This window comes from Labrus bergylta, chromosome 18 (assembly GCF_963930695.1).
Source record: "Labrus bergylta chromosome 18, fLabBer1.1, whole genome shotgun sequence".
Taxonomy (NCBI): domain Eukaryota; kingdom Metazoa; phylum Chordata; class Actinopteri; order Labriformes; family Labridae; genus Labrus; species Labrus bergylta.
This window is the reverse complement of record NC_089212.1, coordinates 12,738,205-12,759,963: the sequence shown is the minus strand read 5'-3', so window position 1 is coordinate 12,759,963 and position 21,759 is coordinate 12,738,205. Positions and strand designations below refer to the sequence as shown.

Genomic DNA, 21,759 nt, shown 5'->3' with positions numbered 1-21,759 from the left:
TTAGTCAGGATTTTTTATGAAACAGACAAAGCTTGGATTGTCCTGTCCTCTAATTTCATAAAAACAGTTCATATCAAGTAACAGGCCTTTCTGCCATTTTGTTCCAAACTTAATGACTTACAGAAAATATACAAGCATCGACTTCCTTTTATCTCTGACTGAGGAGTTTCCGCTGACCTTGGTTTTTTTTTTTATGTCAGAGCTGAAAAGAACAAGATGTGTTTTCTAACATGAGTTTCAGAACAAATCCCTCATTAGCTTTTCTTCAAAAGAGCAGAACAACAGACTTTTTTAATTACTGTCTATGCTCTTAGAACAAATAAACAGTCATTGAAATGAATTCAGTAACACTGATCAATGCTGGTCTTGTGACAACTTGTCAAATTAAGTTTGGTCTACACTGACCAGAAGTAAGAGAGAACACATTCACAAAGGTGTGGTGTGGTTTTCTTTACAATAAACTCAGATTCCTCAGCAGTTGGGAATCAGCACTGCTGATACATGGTCCTGTGTTAACAGCATCAATATGAATGTCTCTCTCTCCCTCGCTTTGACTTAAAGCACATCGTATTTCCACAGTTTTTTTTTCACTTGTTGGATTTATTGACTATGCATTAATGTCTTTTATCATACCATTTAGCTGTAACTGAGATCTTTAATTGACTTTAAATCCCAAGAAAGTTGGCTTAAACATGTTCAATAGAGCTCCTGTGAGGAACTTTTGGTTTGAGTTGTTTTTGGCGCCCCCTGTAGACAAAGTGGTATCTCTTATCTCTTGGTTGATTTTGTCCTGTACTTGTGGAAGTATTGTTTTTTTGTTTTTTTTTAAAAGATTTATTTTTGGGCTTTTCATGCCTTTAATGCAGAGAGAGGACAGTGGATAGAGTCAGAAACCAGGGAGAGAGAGCGGGGAATGACATGCGGAAAGGGGCCACGGGTGGAAGTGAACCTGGGCCTACCGCTTGAGACGAGAGTCTCAATATATGGGACACGCGCCCTAACCATTGCGCCACCAGCGCGCCCTGGAAGTATTGTTTTTTTAACATAAATATCATCCTGCTTTTTTAAGAGTCAAATGTATCACTCATCTTTACCTTTATTGAAGATAAATATAGCGAAAGATTCAAACATTGACAATAAAGACTCTGTCTTAATCCTGATGGTCTTCTTTGCTTTAGTAGCTCACAGAGAGACCAATTTTAATTTCAGTATGTTTCATAACCAGTCAAAAACTCTTCACAAGAGTTTGAATAAGAAGGGACAGTAGTTGCCAGTCCAAAAACCTTTTCATGCCAAATGTAGTGTCAGCCATCTTTCTCCTGCTGCCTGCAGAGTGTCTTCATGCTGTAAACTACTCCGTCTCAAACATTTTGCCAACATCCTGGTGACCTAATTGTCACTTCCCACTTTACTCACTTGCAGTTTTCCAGATCCACACAACACTCAGTAACATTCAGAGAAATCCTCCATAAATCTATTTACAAACACTAAAGTTTGAAAAGCCTCTTAATGAATAGTCTGATCTGTACAGCGCCCCTGACATGTTATGATGGCAGAGATTTCTGCTGTTATTGTTGGTGGGGTCAAATTGGTAGTGGTGTTTATTTTGGAAAAGCGACACCGTGTTTATCGTGGCTTTTTGAAAGTGTATTGTACAGAGCGTCATTGTAAATATTAATGTTGTGCACTCCTCTCTGTGCGTACTCTTGTCTTGCAGATATTGATGAGTGTCTTAATGAAACCATCTGTGGGAACCACGGCTTCTGCGAGAACACAGACGGATCGTTCCGCTGCCAGTGTGACCAAGGATACACCAACCCGCCAGGAGATATGAGCAAATGTGTTGGTCTGTATATTGATTTATTAATTTGATTTGCACGAAAATGGACAATTTACAAGAATCAACATTCAGACAAGTGTTTATGTACCCGAGTTAGCTTAAAGGCTAGGTTTCATGGGAAGTCTCTTTGCTAGACTTTGTTGGGCATCTTAGAATTCATTGTGCAGTCTCTCATATACTGGGGCTTCCTCTAGTGTTTCAATTTGTGATAGTTTTGAAGTTGATGAAACTAGACAGTAGAAGGGGAGCTAAGCCATGAAGAATCATATAAACAAGACAGACATTTTTGTATTTAATAAGATTTTCCTAACAAAACAGACTGAACTAATTAAGGCTATGGCATGGATGAAAACATAATGGTTTATGTCTTGAGTTTTGAGTGTTTGTTTATGTAATGATTCCAGTGGTTTTAGGGCTGTAGAGTGTGTATAAGACCAACTTATCAGACAATAGGTAATGTGAGACAGAATCATTGAGTATAACGCAGCTGCGTATATTGATAGAAAGTTTCTTGTAAACCTGAAATTTGCCAAATAGAATTTAACTTTATTTAGAGTGCAACCTCTGCTGGGGTTCTACCATGAGTATAAAAACTGTATCATCAGCATACATTAAAATATCTCACTTTTCATACAATTGGCAGACAAACTGAACAGAAGAGGGCCCAGTACAGAGCCCTGTTGGACACCAGTTGATAGGTGAAAGGAGTGGGATTTATGATCATCATTTTCTACAAGCTGTAAGCGGGATGAGAGGAATGATTTGATAGATTGAGGTTGATATACTCTGTGGAACAACTGAAACTGAGTAGTTTATGAAGGAAGATGTTATGATTAACAATGTAAAATGTTTTGCGCAAGTCACGGATCACAGCCCCCACAAGTCTGCCTTCCTCCATTGATGCCTTAACTTTCTCTCTAAGGACATGTAGCTGTTTCTGTTGAGTGATTAGTTCAGAATCCAAATTTTACAAGGTTAACAGCCAATTTTCAAATACTTTTGACAATATGGACAAGATACTGATTAGCCTGTAGCACCTTCATTAGTTGTTGCATGCATCGCTCTGTTCTACAGCGAAACCCTTGGGCTATGGTGGCTGCTTAGTTTACAAAATACTGATTTAGGCCCTCTATTGGGCTCTGTCTGTCATTGACCTTTAAGTCAATTGGCTTGGTTATGGTACTATTTTGACCTTTTAATTTTTGAATCTGGCTTCATAAGGCCTTTGAGTAACTGACAGAAGAATGCCTTTGCTTTTCTCAGTTCTCATAATAACTTGTTTCAATAACTTGTTTCTTGCCAAAGAATTAGCTGGAATAAGTAGTGAACCGTTTGCAGGTCAGTCTGAGTAACATTAAGTCTTACCCTTATTTTACTGCTTTAGCAGATACGTGCGGGGAAATGTTTTGCTAAAAATCCCGTAAAAGGTCCAAAACCAACAGCAGACTGATCCTGCTAACAAGTATTTCCTATGTAGTCAAGGCCTGATGCAACTTATTCCTCTGTGCCACAGAGCTCTATTGTTGTTTAAGAGCACATCAGTGAGTCACTCTGTTGTTCTAGTTGACAGAACATATTACACTGTTAGTAGTGTGCTTTATAGTGAGTCATTCCCACATACTAATGAGATATATGATAGAAACGATTACTCACTCCAGCACTAAATGTGTGTGAAACCTTTCTGTGAGCTGTCTGCTGAGCTCACTGCTGCTTGGATAATCTTTTCTCTAAACTACATTGCCCGGTAAAGCAAGGAAATAGTTAGGCCTTTTAAACAAAATAATTAAAGCACTTGTTTCAAAAGGTTTCCATTTTTATTAGGAAAAACAAAACAAAATGTCGAATTAAGTCCTTACTTCGACTTCTAAGGTGGCTGACAGTGCAAACAACCTGAATATTTCCATTAAGACAAACGGGATTCAAATTCAGAATTGATGCCAATTCAAAACTCAATTCAAACCATTGAGCGGCGTTGAGCAACCATTGCCTGTCTTTCTGAGCAGGGCTGCACGGTGTAGTATTAACATTAATCGTCTCACAGCAAGAAGGATTACTGATTCAAATGTGTGTGTGGAGTTAATACGTATGTTCTCCTCATGCATATGTGGGTTCCTTCCAATGTACGGCTTCCTCCCCCAGTCCAAAGACTTGCTTGTTAGGTTAGTTGGTGACTACAAATTGCCTGTAGGTGTGAGCATGAATGTTTGTTTGTCAGGCCAGCCATTTATTGGAAACCTGTGCAGGATGGACCCCGTCTCTCCCTCGAAAGCTGCTAGGATTGGCTCAATTCCCCTGTGATCCCAAATAGGATAAACAGTATAGATAAAGAATGGATGGAATTAGCAGCCTGTTTCTTGAAAATCATTAGTTGCTGCAGTTGCAGTTTGTTTGCAGTTGCCCACCACCAGAGAGATTTACTCAAAATTCTATAGAAATACACAAAAAAGAGAATATCACCAAACCTATTGTTTGAATTAGTGTGTACAACTTTGTATTCAGTTTGGGTATATTGTATTGTCCAAATTTCTTTTATCCAAAATCTCAAAATCAACCTTCAAATAAGGTGTTTCCTCTTTTCCTTTCTGTTTGCAAAAGAATAGAAATTAAGATGATTCAATCCCCACAAAGAAATGTATGTAACAAAATAAACTTCTGGGTGATAGACAGTGATTATTTTTTGGTGACCTTGCCATGACCTGGTTGAGCACATGCCTGTGTATCATCCTGTGTAACCCTCGCCCTCCTCTCCTGTCTTTCTCAGACGTGAACGAGTGTGAGATGAGCCTGGCGCTGTGCGGGGAGGCCCTGTGTGAGAACTTCGATGGCAGCTTCCTGTGCATCTGCCCCAACGACAATGAGGAATTTGATCCCATCACCAGCCAGTGCCGCTCCCTGGGTAATAGAGCAGGACCAGCACTCACAGTGACTCACAGGACTTAATTCTCCATCCCATCACGGGGAGACGGAGTTTTCCCTGATTTAATGAGCCGTCTCTCATTATCCAAACAACGACGGTGCCGAGGTGGACGAGTCTTGCTTAGAGTATCTTTTTTTTGACCTGGCAGTTTCCATTATTTTTATGGTCTCGGCTTATAGTTGGGTGGGATGGCTGCAAAAAATTGTATTAGACTAATCCCTTAAATGAATGATGAAGTAACACCTTGAGTAAAGCCAAGTAAATACCCTGAGGGCCTAGTTACTGTAAACCTGTTTCCTAATCAAGACAAACAGGGATAAGGTGTAGCTGTTGGCCAGTAGCGCTACCATCATCGCTCTCTTTCGTACTAAAATGATCTCAAGTGCAAAAGTTACAGATATGCAACATATTGAAATCCCAGAATGACAAAAAAAAAATCGCAATCAGTCATAGAAATAGCATCACTTCTTCTCCTGCTTGATAGGCGTATGTGTGCACGGATTGGGCATATTTACATTATTGAGCGACTCACCCTCAGCAGGGATGTTTTTCCTTCTGCCTGGGCACTAAACCCCAACTATGCCTTTGTGTACCTTTTTGCCACATTCCACTGTTTGCTTTTGACGTGTGTTAATCAATCATGTGAGAGTGAATGGTGTGTTGACTCACATGCCAGTGTTTCCATTTGGCTAAGCCAGCAGCTTAACGGTGAAATGCCTGAGCTCAGTCCTTTGGACGAATGAGCGGGCTCAGCAGTGGCATGCGAGGGAAATGCAATACTGGCTGGAGGCATTTGGACGCTGCCTGATGCTTTTACTGTCTAATGATGTACAGTACGACTAATGTGTTTAATCTTCTGTGACCTGGGCTATGACTTCAGGAATTTTGCTGTGATCTGTACCCAGTTCTAAGTCCAAGACAAATTTCCCTAAGGGGACAGTCGGTGTATCGCATCATATCGTAGCCTAACGTAGCCTAACGTAGCCTAATGTAGCATAGCATAAGGTATTGTATCATATCCCATCCTATCGTTATTTCCTATTGTATCGTATCATACTGTATCATATCATATCTTTTTGTACTCTATCGTATCCTAACATATCGTATCCTAACATATCTTATCGTTAAATGGTTAGGTTATTAAAACTTCAGCACTAGGATATTTTATCTTGTGAGGACAATTTGACTCAAAGTTGGTTTATCTGAATGCTCAAAAACTGCACCACCTCCATGGGTGCTTCTCTGCAACATACCATGACCTTTGTCCTTCTCACCCAAATCACATGCTGTCTTTATTAATTTACAGATATCCACCCCAGCCCCGCTGCTAACATTCCTCCATCCAGTCCCTCGTCTGAAGAGAGGAAAGAGTGTTACTATAACTTAAACGACGCAAACTTCTGCGACAACGTCCTGTCTCGTAACACAACCAAGCAGGAGTGCTGCTGCACGGTGGGAGCAGGATGGGGGGACAACTGTGAGATCCACGCCTGCCCTGTCCCAAGAAGAGGTACAACAACAAAAGCCTGATAATATGAATAAACATCTATAAACACAATAAAATTTTATTAATCAGTGCATTTTATTCTTGTTACATCCTCTTTTAAACTAATGAAGCCATGTTTTTGTGTTTCAGATGATTATAACCAGTTGTGCCCTCACGGCAGTGGATTATTACCCCTTCATGTTTCCTCTACACAGAGTCTGGGAGAACAGCGCCCTTACATAGGTACTGTTACATTCATAAAAACTCTTATATTTTATTTATATTCTTGAGCTTTTATATCTTCCCCTCGTACAAAGCTTTACGTTGGCACAGAGAGGTGCAATGTCCGTCTGTTTTGTTTCCACATGAACTTTTAAAGCGGCATTGAAACACATAAATCCTGACCACATTTACAAAGCCTTCTCAACAGCTAGCCGAGGCTTAATGGGATACCTGCCTGCATACCTGACTAACTACCTTAACCACAGTGTGTCCTGGCAGCTGCTTACACGAGCAGTGAAAGAATGACATTTAGAGCAGGTTGCAAAGGTTTTAAGAAACAGTGTTAGATTGCTAGTTTCTTGCTTTCCAGCTCACTTTTGTAACACCAAAGTGTGACTCTCTCCTTCTTTCCTCAGATGCAAACGAGTGTGAAATGTTTGGATCAGACATTTGTAAGAACGGACAGTGTTCAAATCTCTTTTCTGCCTACACTTGCTACTGTCGCTCCGGTTTTTACTATGACAACATCCGGCTGGAGTGTGTGGGTAAGACATTACATCTATTGTAGTTTTAAACACTTGTAATCATCCATGTAACAATAACATCTAAAGTGAGATAGCGTCATTTTTCATGAAATGGGATTTTGTTTACTTGGTGGTTTTTATGAAGACCACATTTCCCATAAACTTTGTGGGTTTGGCTGCATTCTTTCTAGTCCCATGCTTTCAAATATTTGTTTAAAAATCTTTAGACAGCCATTCTTTAGATCTTACTTGATGGAAGCTGCACCTCCATCCATTATCTATGCCGTTTTTTTCTGTTCGGGGTGGGGAGTGCTGGAACCGATCGCAGCTGTCATTGAGCGAGAGGCAGAGTACACCCTGGACTGTTTGCCAGTCAATCACAGGGGTGGCATACGTATAGAGACAGAGAACCAGCAACACTCACATTCACACCTATGGTTAATTTTAGAGTCACCAATTAACCTAACGGCCAAGTCTTTGGACTGTGGGAGGAGGATGCTGCACCTGAATGATTAAAATTACTGTTGTACAATAATTCATGATTTTTTTAAATCCCCCTACTGACTCTTTGTAAATGCTTTTCAGACTATGATGAGTGTGGATTTGGAAATGCCTGTGAGGACGGAGCGTGTGTGAACACAGCCGGCTCTTTCAACTGTTTCTGCAGTCCTCCATTAGTCCTGGACAGCACACGACGGCGCTGCATAGGCCTCAACACCACAGAAGGTGTGACGGCACATACGATTTTTGAGTTCATTTTCATAGTCAGAGTGTTTTTAAACACATGTATTGATCAGGTTGGTTTCAGAGCTTTAAAGCAGTGATGTAATAAAAGAGCCACGTATGACTGAAACAATTGATTACTGGGTTGATGAAAACTGTCAGACAAACAAGGCATTTTGAATATGTACATTTATGCTCTGAAATTTCTAATGAGTATTTTTTACTGTCTTTACTTATCTGCACGTACAATGCACATTCACACTCTCCAATGTACAGTATATACTCACACATCAAATTTAGGCTAGTATTCAGAGAGTTACTTTATGGACACGAGCAGTGTAAGGTCAGTGGACATTTTAAGTAGACTGTAGACGTGTTCACATTTATTTTCGCTACCCCAGAATGAGATATTTGTAAGTTAGATATATATTTAGGTTGTCTCATTGTGAATCTGCCTACTCTTTCCCTCAGAAGCTCTCGAGCCTGATAACGACGTGCACATGGAGATCTGCTGGCAGCGTCTGCAGGGAGACAACATTTGCTCGGAGCCTCTTCAGGGACGCAGAACTACATACACCGAGTGCTGCTGTCTGTACGGCGTTGCATGGAGTGGACAGTGTGCCTTCTGTCCCATGAGAGACTCTGGTGAGAAACAAGCCCCCACTTTGGAGACACTATTCATAGATTTCCATCTTTGCATGAATACATCCTGGTGATTAACATCAAGAATATAACTTGTGACCTGTGTGATGCCGTTTTCAGAGGACTACGCCATAATGTGCAACCTGCCTCGGAGGGGAGGAACAGATAGTCTACGAGAGCGGCCAGGATACGAGTATGGGTTAGAGGGGCCTGAGGATCCTGTTCCTCCTTACTTTGACAGTTACGGCAGCCCTGAGAGTGTTCCGTTCTTCAACGACAATGACTACAGTGTTCAACAGCCACCTGTCCGTGTCCCCATTCATCGACCACGGGAGCACAACCCAAGACCAGTGGATCCATATTCTGGTGGGTACATGCATCCTAAGAAGACACTGAAAATATGGGTGTAACCTAGGGGCCTCAGATGCTGATTATAGCGGTCAATGATATAAAATAGGCTCCTTGGATTCCTCTCAAGTCTCTAATAGTGCCCTATTTCTGCTGCAGCAGGCAGCTGCTTTGGTTTGCTTTCTCTTAAAACACTCTTTACCAGCTTCATTTCATCAAACAGATAAAGTTAGTAACTAGATGGTGAACTCAGTAAAGCATTATGAAGCCAAATGATTCAATTCTCTCCTTAACAAGTCAGTAAATGCAGGTTTAAGATTTGACTTATAGTTTTGTTTCGTAATGTAGCCCATCATATGTTACATGTGAAACATAATGTGCTGCAATATTTTCAGTATCTCTGTAAATGTGTTTTTCTACAGAGAATCTCTTTCTAAATATTCTGCATGTTAAAGAGAAGAGTGAGCAAACAAACAAAAAGAGGTGCATCAACTGACTTTAGGTTTAGTGTCTGCTTATAAAAGTTGTGAGGTACTCTTCAGGAAACCTTGGAGAATGTGCAGTTCCTACATAATGACTTGAGGTCGGCTGGAGATTAGGGATACCTTCCTTGATCATTCCAACCCTTAGAGAGAATCTATGCTTGACTGATATCTGTAGATGATGATAAAGAAGATTTGTATTTTCTCACCCTGTTTTTTGTGTCCAATCAGAACGCTATGAGGGCTTTGAGGGTCTCCGGGCAGAGGAATGTGGAATCCTGAACGGATGTGAAAACGGCCGCTGCGTTCGTGTGCGAGAAGGCTACACCTGCGACTGCTTTGATGGTTATGAATTTGACTCAAACAAGATGGCCTGTATAGGTGAGTCTTAAATTTCTTCCTCTATACAGACCACCCACACAGAGAATCGTTGTTCCAAGTAAAAAATGTTCCACAACCTTTCTAGATTCAATAGGAAATCATTCAACTGCTTTAATCTGGTCTCAAAATGTTGTCTTGAATCTCGAAATCAAACCGCAGACAACTCATCCCTCAGGTCTTAAGCCTTTTGGAGTCGGGTCTTGGATTAATTTCAGTGAGGTAACTCTTGATGCAGTATATTATCAAGCTCAAGTAGAAGCTTTGGATTTAACAACCTTGCATGAAGTTATATTTTATGGGAAACTAATGAAAGCAGTGCACTACTCGAAACCACAACGTGTTGCCCTTTGGTTTGAAATTCCCCAGTCACACTCTGCCAAGAGTAAGAAGGCCTTGAGTCTCCTCCACTCAGAGTATTACATGAGATATATTATACTTTAAGTGTACTTTGTTTGTTTTGTGAGAAAGTGAGACTGCCCTGATGTAATGAAATCTTTGATTACAATATTCAGTCTGAATACGAGCCTATCAGCTTCAAGGCCAGACTTTTTCACAGAGGAACAAGATTGAATTCCAGCGCTGTGGAAACACGTGGGAGCTGTGCAGCTCTCGCCATGTCTCTTTTCTTTTCATAAATATCACCACAATTTCCCCAGCAGAGCATGACGTAAACAGAAGGAGGGTCGTTTACGACTGACTGCTACGAAATGATAATCAGACCTCCCGCACTTAAAAGGGGAAAGAGAGATCAGCAGAAGGCCAAAAGGAAACCAAATCCCACGCATTGTTACTTTTACCATCATTCTGAACGGCTCAGTGCAGGAGACGGTGGATATTTCAAGTTCATATTGGATCCAGTCGACACGCAACATGACGATGTTCTTGATTTAAGATATACAAGAGGAAATATTACAAAGCATATTGGTGCTATTCTGGAAAAACCTCCTCTGAAAGTAAATCTGTTTGGGGTCAGAAGCCTGGAGAGGGGTTTTATATGTAGACAGACCATTTTACAGTTTTTGATCAAAAAATGTAAAGTGTGTTTTTAATTAGCACAAAAATGCTTTACATAACAACTATCTTACCTTGGCTCCATTTAGCTGTAGTGGATCTTTGATCATATGGAATGATCTCCAGCAGCACATGGATTTCTCTCAGGGTTCTGTAACTACCACTTATCAATCAATCATCCTTCAGTAAAGTCAGACAGGCTCATTTGTCAATGGGAAATGGAATGTACCTATATGGTGCTTTTCTGGTGTTCTGGACATGTTACATTCCCCCATTGGCACACTAATGACAGGCGGTACTATGCAACGTGCCCGTCAGTATTAACTAATCCCATTCGTACACATTTGCACACCACTGGCTGTTCCATCAGGAGCAATGTGGGGTTCAGTTCTGGAGCTTGGATTGAACTGCCACCTTCAAATAAAAAGACAGACAATCTGCTCTCCCACTGAGCCGCAGCTGAAAAAAAGAAAACACCTGATGAGGCCTGATGATAGAATATAATCATGATACTTAAGTCTCCATAAGATGATTTCCATTTAAAACACTTTTAGACATTCTGAGTATGGGAATAACATTGCCATTTGTTGCTTTTTTTAAAAAGCAAAATATGTCACTGAAGGAAAACTTGGTCCACATCTGACAAACAGAGCAGCATTAATGTTAAAAACCGACATAAATGTTGACATGTATGACAGTATTTTAAACAAAGCCCACTTTCGCATAATAAACACATAATAACACATTAACAATTGTGAATCCATCTTTTTGGACCATCTGGATTCTAACCCCACTGACTGCAACCTCTGACCTGCGCTGGCCTTCCCACATGAAAACTCATGCACAAGCACCACCTAGTGGACTGACATAGCAACAGTTTTGACATAGTTTAATAACTGTATGTGTTCAAGTTACTCAATGGATACAATAAGCAGCGATACTATATGATGTCAGACCAAGATGAGAAGCAAAGCATCTCATTTATGAAGCTCAAATAAATGATTAGAAAGATGGTTTATCATAACATTTACCTGTTTTAGCCTTTATTTAACAGGAGAAAACTCTTTCTGTAATTAACTTCACTGTGACATTTTGATTGACTGAATTAATCAATTGAAGTTTTAAAATTGTAGATGAAGAGAGAGGAGAATAAATGAAAGTGAGAGAGATGAGGAATGAAAGGATGAAGGAAGCAAGAGAGAATGGAGAGACGGGAAGGGAAGAAGTATCTACACTTCAAAGATGATAGGTGAAGAGGGAGGAAAAGGGGACAAGGGAGGAAGGAAGAAGGATGGGAAGGGAGACAAAGTGGAGAGGGTAAGGAAGGAGAAAGGAATGAAGCAAAATAGAATATGGATGTAGAGGAAAAATGAAGAGGAAAGGGGAGAAGGTATAATATAGAGGGAGAGAGGGAAGACATTAACAAGGAAGAAGGGAAGGACACCAGGACTGCCAAAGGGTACTGTGACTGCTGTAGAGCTGCAGATGTGATGCACGCAGCTGTTTCAGCTGTGCGAGCTTCCTGCTCACTAACTCATTGTGTCTCTTTCTCCTGCAGACATCAACGAGTGTGAGGACATCAGTGACAAGGTGCCCTTGTGTGAAAACGGGCAGTGCACCAACACAGAAGGATCCTACAAGTGCACCTGTTCGCCGGGCTTCGTGGCCTCTGCCAAACCACACAAATGCATACCGGCCATCCCAGAGCTGAGGCCCACGGAAACAGACAACTGAGAGACCGAGACTGTTGGAGTGCTGGCTTCTCCTGCATTCTTTAAACATCACCTTAACACCCCCCCCCCCCCCCTCCCCTTGCCCTTCTCCTGAGGGCCTGGCAATAAACCTCCAACAGTAACGCTGAGACGTCCAAACGTTTTTCCTCACAAACGCACATAAATACAAAAAGCACACACACATGCATTCAGAACAGAACACACTCCAACCCCCCCCCCCCCCCCCCCCCCCCCCCCAAACACACCCAAGAGGACCAGGAATTGTGCAGTGAATGTATTACGTGGGATTTAGTATTCACCAGATATCCATTGCCTTAAAGGGATTTTGTGGACTGATCTTTTTTATTCAGTAACCCCAGGCAATTTGATATGCAGATATACTTTCCATATTATTTTCTCTGTCACTTTTTTGTGTTGTTATTTATTTCATTTACATGACGGGCCTCTGCAAAATGAGAAAGCAACGTATTTCAGAGGGCTACTTGATTCCTTTATTATGTGTCTCACAAAGAGACAGTGTGGGAAGATCATTGTTGTGTTTTTTTTTTTGGTAGAAGAAGGAATGTCAACCCATAAATCAGCTTGTGCTTCATATGTCAAACCTCTCTCCAATATTTACCCCCACACCATCATTTGAACCAGCATTGGCCTTGGACTGAGTCGATGCCAGAGCTGACAAAAACAAAACAAAAAATCAAGAAATTGAAAGACAAAGATTTTGCTCTCCGTTCTTCAAGATCAACTACGAGCTGAACTGAAGAATCTTTGGACCCAGATCACGGAGGTCACACACAGCCAGACTTACACATCAAACATTTGAACATGGACCTGGAAAAGACTGTAGATGTATATTATGGTTTCTGTTATGTTATAAAGAAAAAAGGTGCAATCGGTAAAACCTGCCTTCCTGTGTTTGACAACAGTTTACAATCACAACAACCCTGCTCATTTTGAACTGTATTCATTTGTTTTCTACTCTTTAACAAGCACATATAAACCATGACTTTTCAAAGTTTGATTCTAGGTTCTAACCTAACCTCTTAAACAGTAAGGTAAGTTTAATTATCCACAAATATTACAGCTTAAAGTGACAGATTGGTTTTATGGGCCATTGTTACACAGGCCCTGCATGTCTCTCATCAGACCATTCCCATGTCTGCATCTCCAGATGGAGCGTTACACGAAGGCTTTGTTGGAGAGCTTTGGTATATTTTGTACAGATCTAGTACTATGTATTATTTTTGTTACATATTCTCTTAATGCATTATAGCACAAACAATATTTCTTTGACATAAAAGCATACAATGTAAGACAAATCTGGCATTATAGCTTTGTAGATTTATTCATGTCTGTACAAATGTTTTTTTTTTTTTTTTTTATGTGTGAGGAGAGTGGCTGACACTGTACCAGAGGAACTGTGTGTGTATACCCTGCCCTGTGGAGCAGACAATGAAATATATTTTTTTGGAAGTGGCAGCACTGTTCTAATCACAGATATTTTTGTCTCTTCCTTACAAAGACAATGCTTTTCAAATGCAAGCACCGGCGTCTGTACATCACAAGTTTGAATTTGAAACATTACTTCTTTTAGCCGCTGTTGGATTCTATTTTTATGAATGTACCGTAGACAATATCAGCATAATCATTTGGTTTATGAACTCTGCTCGCACCTTTTTGTCTTTTATAATCAGGTTTAAGAAAACAACGGCATTATGGACTGAACTTCTCTCAAGAAATCGTAGTAATGCAGGACCATAAAGTCTACTTGAATAAAGTTAGACGTGTGTCCATATCTCGCATTCATAACCTATTAATTCAAAGCTGTACAAATGTTTCCACTTCAAGTTGACTGTTCCTGTTCACATCATCACCTTAAGCGGACCAGAAGTCGGATGTTTAGATCAAAGTTGAAATATTTAAAAGCCTTACAAACCCACGAATAACTTGAGATAAATGTCTCGTTGTAAAGCTGTGGTCATTTAAAATATCATGCTCATTCATTATGTTTACCTCTTGACTGTAATCTCTATCAGTCATTAAAATAAAAATGTAAAAAACATCAGTCTCTTTGAACAATTACTCTAAAAATGGCACTCAACACAAATGAACTTACCATCAATTACAATCATATTCAGATAATAAACTGAAGTTATCGTAAAACAATGATGAAACTGCATGTATCTTACCAAGTACGTTTCTATTTAAGGTATTATCAGGTATTTGAAGACATTGAGAAGCAAAGGCACTTTCAGAGTGTTTTTGAGTAATACATCATCTTTAACCCTGAGCATTTGGGAGTAAAGCTTTCAATATGAACCACAATTACTGAATTTACTCGAATAATAATATGAATCCATTGTATTAAAACTTTTCAACATTTAAAACCTCTTTGAAAATAAGAAACAGATACGTTAAGATAATGTATAATACTTTGGCTCCCTCTAGTGGACAAAAAAAGCTGCAACTCGTTTACGCTTCCAAGATCTCCATAACACTTTTCCTATTGGTTACACGGGGACGAGGAGTCATCCCATTGGGATTCTGGGAAATTGTGTTTCGCTTGGAACACCATGCCACACATTGCAACAATACACTAGAATACATCTCCCAGAAGCCACTTCGCCTCATACGTGTTTCGTGATTCTAACAACAACTTCTCGCTCACTGGGTAGCTAATACGATTTTCTTTTATTAAAACGTTAAATTGAGGCAACAGAAACTGTCCGCAGTTTATCACCTGCTACTGTTTGGAATGCCGCCTTCTGTGTAGCAGATAGACTACTCTGTAAATTATCAAGATAGGATGAGTATGTTATCGACACAAGAGCCAGTAGTTCAGTGACCATGTATCTGTTATTATGTCAGATAATTCAAGTAGGGAAGGTGCGACATTAAATGTCAGTTTTCACAGTCAACATTAAGGACTGACACCTGGTGCTCAAGTGTTAAATTAAACTATTATCTCAGCTAAGTTAGCTGACTTTGACGTTCAAAAACACCTACATAAAACCCGTTATCTAGCTGTTTTTAACTTGCATGATTAGGTAGTGCAACCTTAATAAAGAAAGACTTACCTGGCTTCTAGGAGGAAGGCTATTAAACATTAAACAAGTTGAATTTTCTAATGGCAAAGGAAGGATGCATTACACAGTGGAACACAACAGAGGACACCTCAACACTACGAAACAGAAAAACTGCATCCACCTCCCAGAACCAGTCCCTTCCTTTTTCAAAAGACAGAAGCAGTCAAACTCCGGGACACTTGTCAGAAGATGACACTCAGTCCTCAAATGGGACATCAGCTAAGTTTGTGGCCAGAGGAAATGTCAACAATGAGTCAAAGAGCAGAGTTTTGCTGATGCTGGTGGTGGGCTTGTCTTTCTCTACACGCCTCTACAAGATAACAGAGCCTCCTCATGTGTGGTAAGTAACAATCCTCTGCATGCATGAATGTGGACTTTGTGCATGTGTGTTTTTAACAGAGCGGTTTTGGTTTTTACAGTTGGGACGAAACACACTTTGGAAAGATGGGGAGCTACTACATCAACAGGACCTTCTTTTTTGATGTTCACCCTCCTCTTGGAAAAGTGAGATGGCGGATTATCCATTTAATGCAGGCTCAATTTCTTCATGCAAAAGTCTGGCTAATGACTCCTTCTTGACACTGTTGCAGATGCTGATAGGCCTAGCAGGTTACATGACTGGTTATGATGGCACCTTTCCCTTCGTAAAGCCAGGAGATAAATATGAACACCACAACTACTGGGGGATGAGAGGAGTAAGACACTCTCTACTCCAGAGGACATGCCAACATTCGTTAAATGGACTTAAGGCAATTTAAATGTAAGATTTCTGTCACAACTTTGAGAAACAAGGGGTATCTTTTCCTCCACTTTTTCTACAGTTTTGTGCCGTTCTGGGCTCCTCTCTCCCAGTCTTTGCCTACCTCATCGTGTTGGAGCTGTCGCAGTCACACACTGCTGCTTTCATCGCTGCCACCTTGCTCATATTTGGTAAGCAAATGTCTAATTATTTAAAAGAGTTGCACAACTCAGAATATAAGGCAGCATATACATATTCCCTGTCATGATAAAGAAAAAAGGTATAATTTTGCTAATCTCACCCTCCTTTCAGACACTGGCTGTATCACCATTTCCCAGTACATCCTGTTGGACCCTATACTCATGTTCTTCATCATGGCAGCTGTGCTGAGCATGGTCAAGTTTAAACAGCAGAGATACAGGTAGGAAGACCTTGTGGTGATCAGCTATCCATTAAGTAATCCACAATTTGTTTTCTTTCAATTAAAATGCAACAAAAAAGAAAAATTGTTGATACAGCTTTTTATTTGCTTGTATTACATTATAATATTGAAACAAATCACACATGTTCAATGGCTGGTACACACCCTTTATTTGGTTGGCGTTAACTCACTCCTGTGGCTGTGGCTCAGTGGTAGAGCTGATCCCAAGCTCCTGCAACCTCATGTCTATGTGTCCCTGTGCAAGACACTTAACCCCAAGTTGCTCCCGCTGCTTCGCCTGCGGCGTATGCATGTGTATGAATAGATTAGGTCGTTCTGATGGACACTTTAAATAGCAGCCTCTTGATCACTGTGTGAGTGGATTAGTGTGACCTGCACTGTACAAGCTCAAGCACATTTACCATTTCATGTATCTTTCCTTGCTGACGTCTACAGATCTTTTACTGCCTCCTGGTGGTTCTGGCTGATACTGACAGGTGTCAATCTCGCGGGGGCACTGGGGGTGAAGTTTGTGGGTCTATTTGTCATCCTGCTGGTGGGACTGAACACAGCCTGGGACCTCTGGATTCTTTTTGGAGACCTCAGCCTCTCACTGGTAAACAACAACTGATAATGTAGATGTATGTTAAAGATCTAAAGATTCATCTTTTTTTCTAATCTTACTTTCTGTCTCTAGGTGGAAATTGCAAAGCACTTCCTGGCCCGGGTTGCTGGACTCATCCTGCTCCCCCTCCTCTTATATGTTACAGTGTTTGCGGTCCACTTTGTCGTGTTGAACAAAAGGTGTGCCTCGTTGATATATTGCGCTAACGGTGTGTGCGATGGCGTTCACTCGTTGTTTGGGTAATCATGATTGTTCTTCCTCATCAGTGGGCCAGGAGATGGTTTCTTCAGCTCGGCCTTTCAGTCCCGCCTGATTGGGAACAATCTACACAACGCGTCCATGCCTGAGTGTAAGTCTAAAAAACACAAGTGGATAAAACCACACAACACTGCAGCTGTGTTTACTGAAAAAAAAAAAAAACAGAAAAGGGGGTCAAAGAGAAATAAAGGCTTTCCTTTAGTACTGATGACAGCCAGATGTGCTATAATGTTCACAAAGAAGCATGTCTGGGTTTTATAAGTTAGGATAATTTAAACTCCGCTACTTTGATTATCTAGTGTGGTCACTCACTGTAAACGCTTCAGAATACATTGTTCATTTACTTTAATGGTGTCTTGTAATTAGTTTGACGTTCTTCTCATGCAGATCTGGCATATGGTTCCACCATTACAATCAAGAACCTCCGTATAGCTGGAGGTTATTTGCACTCTCATTGGCACTTATATCCTGAGGGAGTGGGAGCACGGCAGCAGCAGGTCAGACTACAGACTCAGAGCATGAGGCATGATTATAATGTAATAATATCTGTGCTGTTTTCATTTATTCCACATGAACTCTCTTGCACACAGGTGACAGCATATCTGCACAAGGACTACAACAACTTGTGGCTTGTTCACAGAGCGGATCTAAATGATTGTGAGAAAACACGGCTGCCGTATTGTTTATACGTATACCAATCATTCATGTATGACTTGAGGGTGTAATGTATGAGCCTCTTAATTTAGATTTCTATTGATTATCTCTTTTAAGCTCATTCTGGGACACCTGATTTGATTCGTCATGGTGACATCATTCGACTGGAGCACAAAGAGTAAGAACATGAAAAAACGTCTCTTATTGTTTGCTGTTTTAAATGCTTAAGTGCTATCAAGTCAAATATTATGCCGATTTGAAAGGAAATATTGTTGCTCCTAATCCTTTTAGAACAACTCGTAACCTTCATGCTCACATCCATGAAGCCCCTCTGACAAAGAAACACTTCCAGGTTACAGGATACGGCATTGTGAGTATGCGCGTAACACCTGAACATTAAACAGCACTAAGCTAAAGGCAGATTACTTGTTTCACTGCTCTGATGGTATGTTCTTGTGTGTATGTCACTGAAGCCTGAAACTCATCTCCACCTTTGTTTTGCACTCAGAATGGCACAGGTGACCTCAATGACCTGTGGCAGGTGGAGGTCTGTGGAGGTCGTAAAGGTGACCTTGTGAAGGTGCTGCGCAGCAAAGTCCGCTTTGTGCACCGAGCTACCGGCTGTGTGCTTTACTCCTCCGGAAAAACTCTCCCGAAGTGGTATAAACATGTCTCCTCTGCTTGTGATTTCACCTCACGTTCATGTTATGTACGGACAGTGACAAAGTCGGGTTTTTTTTTTTTGTTGTGTTTAGGGGCTGGGAACAGGTGGAGGTGACGTGCAGTCCTTACTTGAAGGAGACTCCGAGCTCTCAGTGGAACATTGAAGATCACATCAACCCCAAATGTATGATCAAAACCTGCTGTTTAGTTTTCTCTGTTTGTACTCAGCGATGTCTGCACTAACCAACATTACTTACTTTTCCTCGTCTCTTCTGGCAGTGCCCAACATTAGTCTGTCTGTGCTGAAGCCTCATTTTCTGGAGATCTTGCTGGAGTCCCACATTGTCATGATAAGAGTAAGAAACAAAGAGAAAAGAAGTGACTCAGTCTGTGCTCAAATAAAGTGTTGTATTTGAAATGATTTACTGACAGCAGAATGTGTTTTTAGGGAAACAGTGGCTTAAAACCAAAAGATAATGAGATGAACTCCAAACCCTGGCACTGGCCCATCAACTACCAGGTACATTTCATCATTAATAGTATTGAGTTACATTTATAATGTTAAATACTAATTCAAACTACTTCCTGTTTGTTTCTGTAAAGGGATTGAGGTTTTCCGGAGTGAATGACACAGAGTTCCGTGTTTACCTCCTGGGGAACCCTGTGAGTCTTGCCTACTTGCTGCTGTCATCTTGTCTGAACAGCTTACATAACCCCCTCATGATTAAATTCTCTCTTTCTTTTTTTTTTTTTTTTTTAAGGTGGTCTGGTGGACGAACGTGATCACTTTAGGATTGTACCTCCTTATGGTGGCCGTGGCGTCTATAGCCCTGCAAAGAAGGTTCTCATTGAGCCAAACAAGAATAGGTGTGTTTATAAACATGGTCAAATAACAGCGTATCCTGTTAGCTGCAGCAGTAGAATGATGACTTAAATATGAACTCCACATTATCTTTCAGAGCATTCTCTCGTTCTGAAGAGAGAAGGCGGGTTGCTGCTCCTCGGTTGGTTGCTGCACTATGCACCTTTCTTTACTATGGGCCGGGTTCTCTACTACCACCACTACTTTCCTGCAATGCTCTTTAGCAGCATGCTAACAGGTACCAAACTCAAGCTATGTGTGCAGACGATGGATCTTAAAAATGAGGGATAGTTTAAGGGGATTGGGAAAGGTATTTCTTGGGGGAAGTTTTCCTTATCAAAGGTTCCTAACTAAGGCTCTACTGTACAGATCGAGTATGATTGTTATGGTATCGATTGTAAAGCCTATTAAAGCAATATATATGGGACTATGAAAGTCTAACTTGAACTTGGATTCATTACTTGGAGAATCTGATTGCTACTAAGTTTAATGTAAACCCAAAGACATGGTACATGGATTTTTACATATTTTATTATATACAAATCATAAATATGCAAAGTCAGAGAAATTAAAAGATGTAAGGTTTCCCTGGAAAACTTGCCCGAGCATTATTAGTTTAAGTTACATTTTCTTCAGTTTCAAACTAATCCAGTCGGTGTTTGTTTCTTTCAAACAGGAACTACTTCTAGATCATTTGGCATACTGGTAATAATGCCAAGTTGCAAATGTGAACAGATAAACCATTGACCCAAACATGATGCTACATGTTAACAATGTGCGAGCATTATAGAAACTGTGGAGACGAGCTTGATTTTCAGAAGCATGATTATCCCCAAACTGAAGAAAGACAGGATTAATAAAAGGAACAAAAATGTCCTTTAAATGTTCTTTCAAATTCAGTTGTCAGTCAGTCATTCTAACCTTTTTTTTTAACCCCTGATAAAGACAAAGCAGTTGTGTTGGTTCACAGGTTTTCTTTTTTTCTCGTTGCAGGAATAACCTTAGATGTTCTTTTGAAAAGCACTGACCTGCTGCTCCGCCCTCCTTACTCCAGCTGGCTTCAGAGAGTCGGGCTGCTGGTGCTTCTGTTTGGTGTTCTTTACAGGTGAGATGACCAACAGAGCAATAACTGTAAAAAAGAAATGTTATTTTTATCCTTAAGGGAGTACTTATTTACTCTCTCTGGGTACAAAGATTGGCACCACTCTCATGTCTGTCACTGAATATTGAAGCTAATGCCGTCAACTATTTGGTTTAGCTTAGCTTAATACAATGGCTGAAACAAACAGCTAGGCTGCATCTGTCCAAAGGTCAGATCTGCCCATCACAAGCTACTTTAGTAGAATCTGTAGTTATCCTGTTAAAGCTTTTTTTCCAGTTTATCTCGGCAACCCAAATGCTAAATCTTTATTAGTATACTTCAGATGCAGATTATACACAGAGCCACACTAGCTGTGTTCCTTCCAGTTTTAATTAACGTGCACACATACAGTCAGAGAGGAATCGGTCCTCTCATAGTCCGTCTCAACAGGAAAAGTTCACGCATTTTACAAATTCTGTTGCAAAGCAGAAGGCTGGAGTCACTTGTAGTGGATTTCTCCCTGGTGACCTACTGAATGTATAGCTCTCTAAAGAAGCGGAACAACTCCTACTCAGGCCTTAATTTAAAATGGACTCAGAACCCCTATCTACTTCAAAAGTGTTTTTATTTGGACTTTGTATTAATCACAGTAATCCACTCTCTGTCAGTTTCTACCTGTTCCAGCCGCTCTCCTACGGCATGACGGGTCCCCTAGCACACGAGCCGGGTAGTACCATGGCTGGCCTGAAGTGGATGGACACCTGGGAGTTTTAGTCTTCTTTGTATTGTTTTTTTTTTTTTTTAAACAAACAATAATACTATGATGTAGGATGATAGTTCTGAGTATAAGGTACTTTAATCAAACATGACTTACTGTATGGCCAGTTTACATTCAAGGATATTTTCACAAGGTACTGACTGCACACACTACTGAAGAATCTCTTTGTCTAGGTATTCATGTGTCCCAACATTTCCAAGTATTGTAGTCTATCAGGTTAAATTTATATTTTACAAGAAGGACCTGAAAAAGTGCAATATGAAGCCAGAATGTTGTGGAGAAAGTT

General features: G+C 40.5%; 2 protein-coding genes across 3 annotated transcripts in view; both read left to right on the top strand.

Moving 5' to 3' along the window:
- The window catches only part of LOC109981360 (latent-transforming growth factor beta-binding protein 2), a 90,449-nt gene extending 76,081 nt beyond the window's left edge, over positions 1-14,368 (top strand). Inside the window, exons 32-41 of one of the 2 annotated variants that reach the window (XM_065966439.1) lie at positions 1,718-1,846; positions 4,602-4,736; positions 6,064-6,267; positions 6,394-6,486; positions 6,882-7,010; positions 7,575-7,715; positions 8,187-8,357; positions 8,475-8,720; positions 9,416-9,565; positions 12,135-14,368. In XM_065966439.1, coding sequence (XP_065822511.1) covers positions 1,718-1,846; positions 4,602-4,736; positions 6,064-6,267; positions 6,394-6,486; positions 6,882-7,010; positions 7,575-7,715; positions 8,187-8,357; positions 8,475-8,720; positions 9,416-9,565; positions 12,135-12,310 — 1,574 coding nt within the window. In that variant the 3' untranslated portion in view covers positions 12,311-14,368. Of the gene's footprint in view, positions 1-1,717; positions 1,847-4,601; positions 4,737-6,063; positions 6,268-6,393; positions 6,487-6,881; positions 7,011-7,574; positions 7,716-8,183; positions 8,358-8,474; positions 8,721-9,415; positions 9,566-12,134 lie in introns of both variants that reach the window. The other variant, XM_020630108.3, reaches the window with a different exon arrangement.
- A 558-nt stretch (positions 14,369-14,926) lies between these two features.
- pomt2 (protein-O-mannosyltransferase 2) lies at positions 14,927-21,496 on the top strand. Its single transcript, XM_020630061.3, has 21 exons — positions 14,927-15,732; positions 15,812-15,896; positions 15,983-16,087; positions 16,214-16,322; positions 16,444-16,552; positions 17,009-17,168; positions 17,250-17,356; positions 17,444-17,526; positions 17,823-17,932; positions 18,026-18,092; positions 18,207-18,267; positions 18,381-18,459; positions 18,598-18,749; positions 18,845-18,936; positions 19,032-19,108; positions 19,201-19,272; positions 19,356-19,415; positions 19,514-19,619; positions 19,712-19,852; positions 20,608-20,719; positions 21,364-21,496. Exons 1-21 carry the CDS (start codon positions 15,434-15,436, stop codon positions 21,467-21,469), a joined length of 2,292 nt encoding a protein of 763 aa, XP_020485717.2. The 5' UTR covers positions 14,927-15,433; the 3' UTR covers positions 21,470-21,496.
- The last annotated feature ends 263 nt before the right edge of the window (positions 21,497-21,759 follow it).

Bases quoted from the DNA above. Each gene is read 5' to 3' on its own strand.
- pomt2 (XM_020630061.3), top strand. From the start codon at position 15,434: ATGGCAAAGGAAGGATGCATTACACAGTGGAACACAACAGAGGACACC. The intron at 17,169-17,249 runs GTAAACAACAAC...TTCTGTCTCTAG, and splicing joins GAGACCTCAGCCTCTCACTG to GTGGAAATTGCAAAGCACTT. The intron at 18,093-18,206 runs GTGAGAAAACAC...ATCTCTTTTAAG, and splicing joins CAGAGCGGATCTAAATGATT to CTCATTCTGGGACACCTGAT.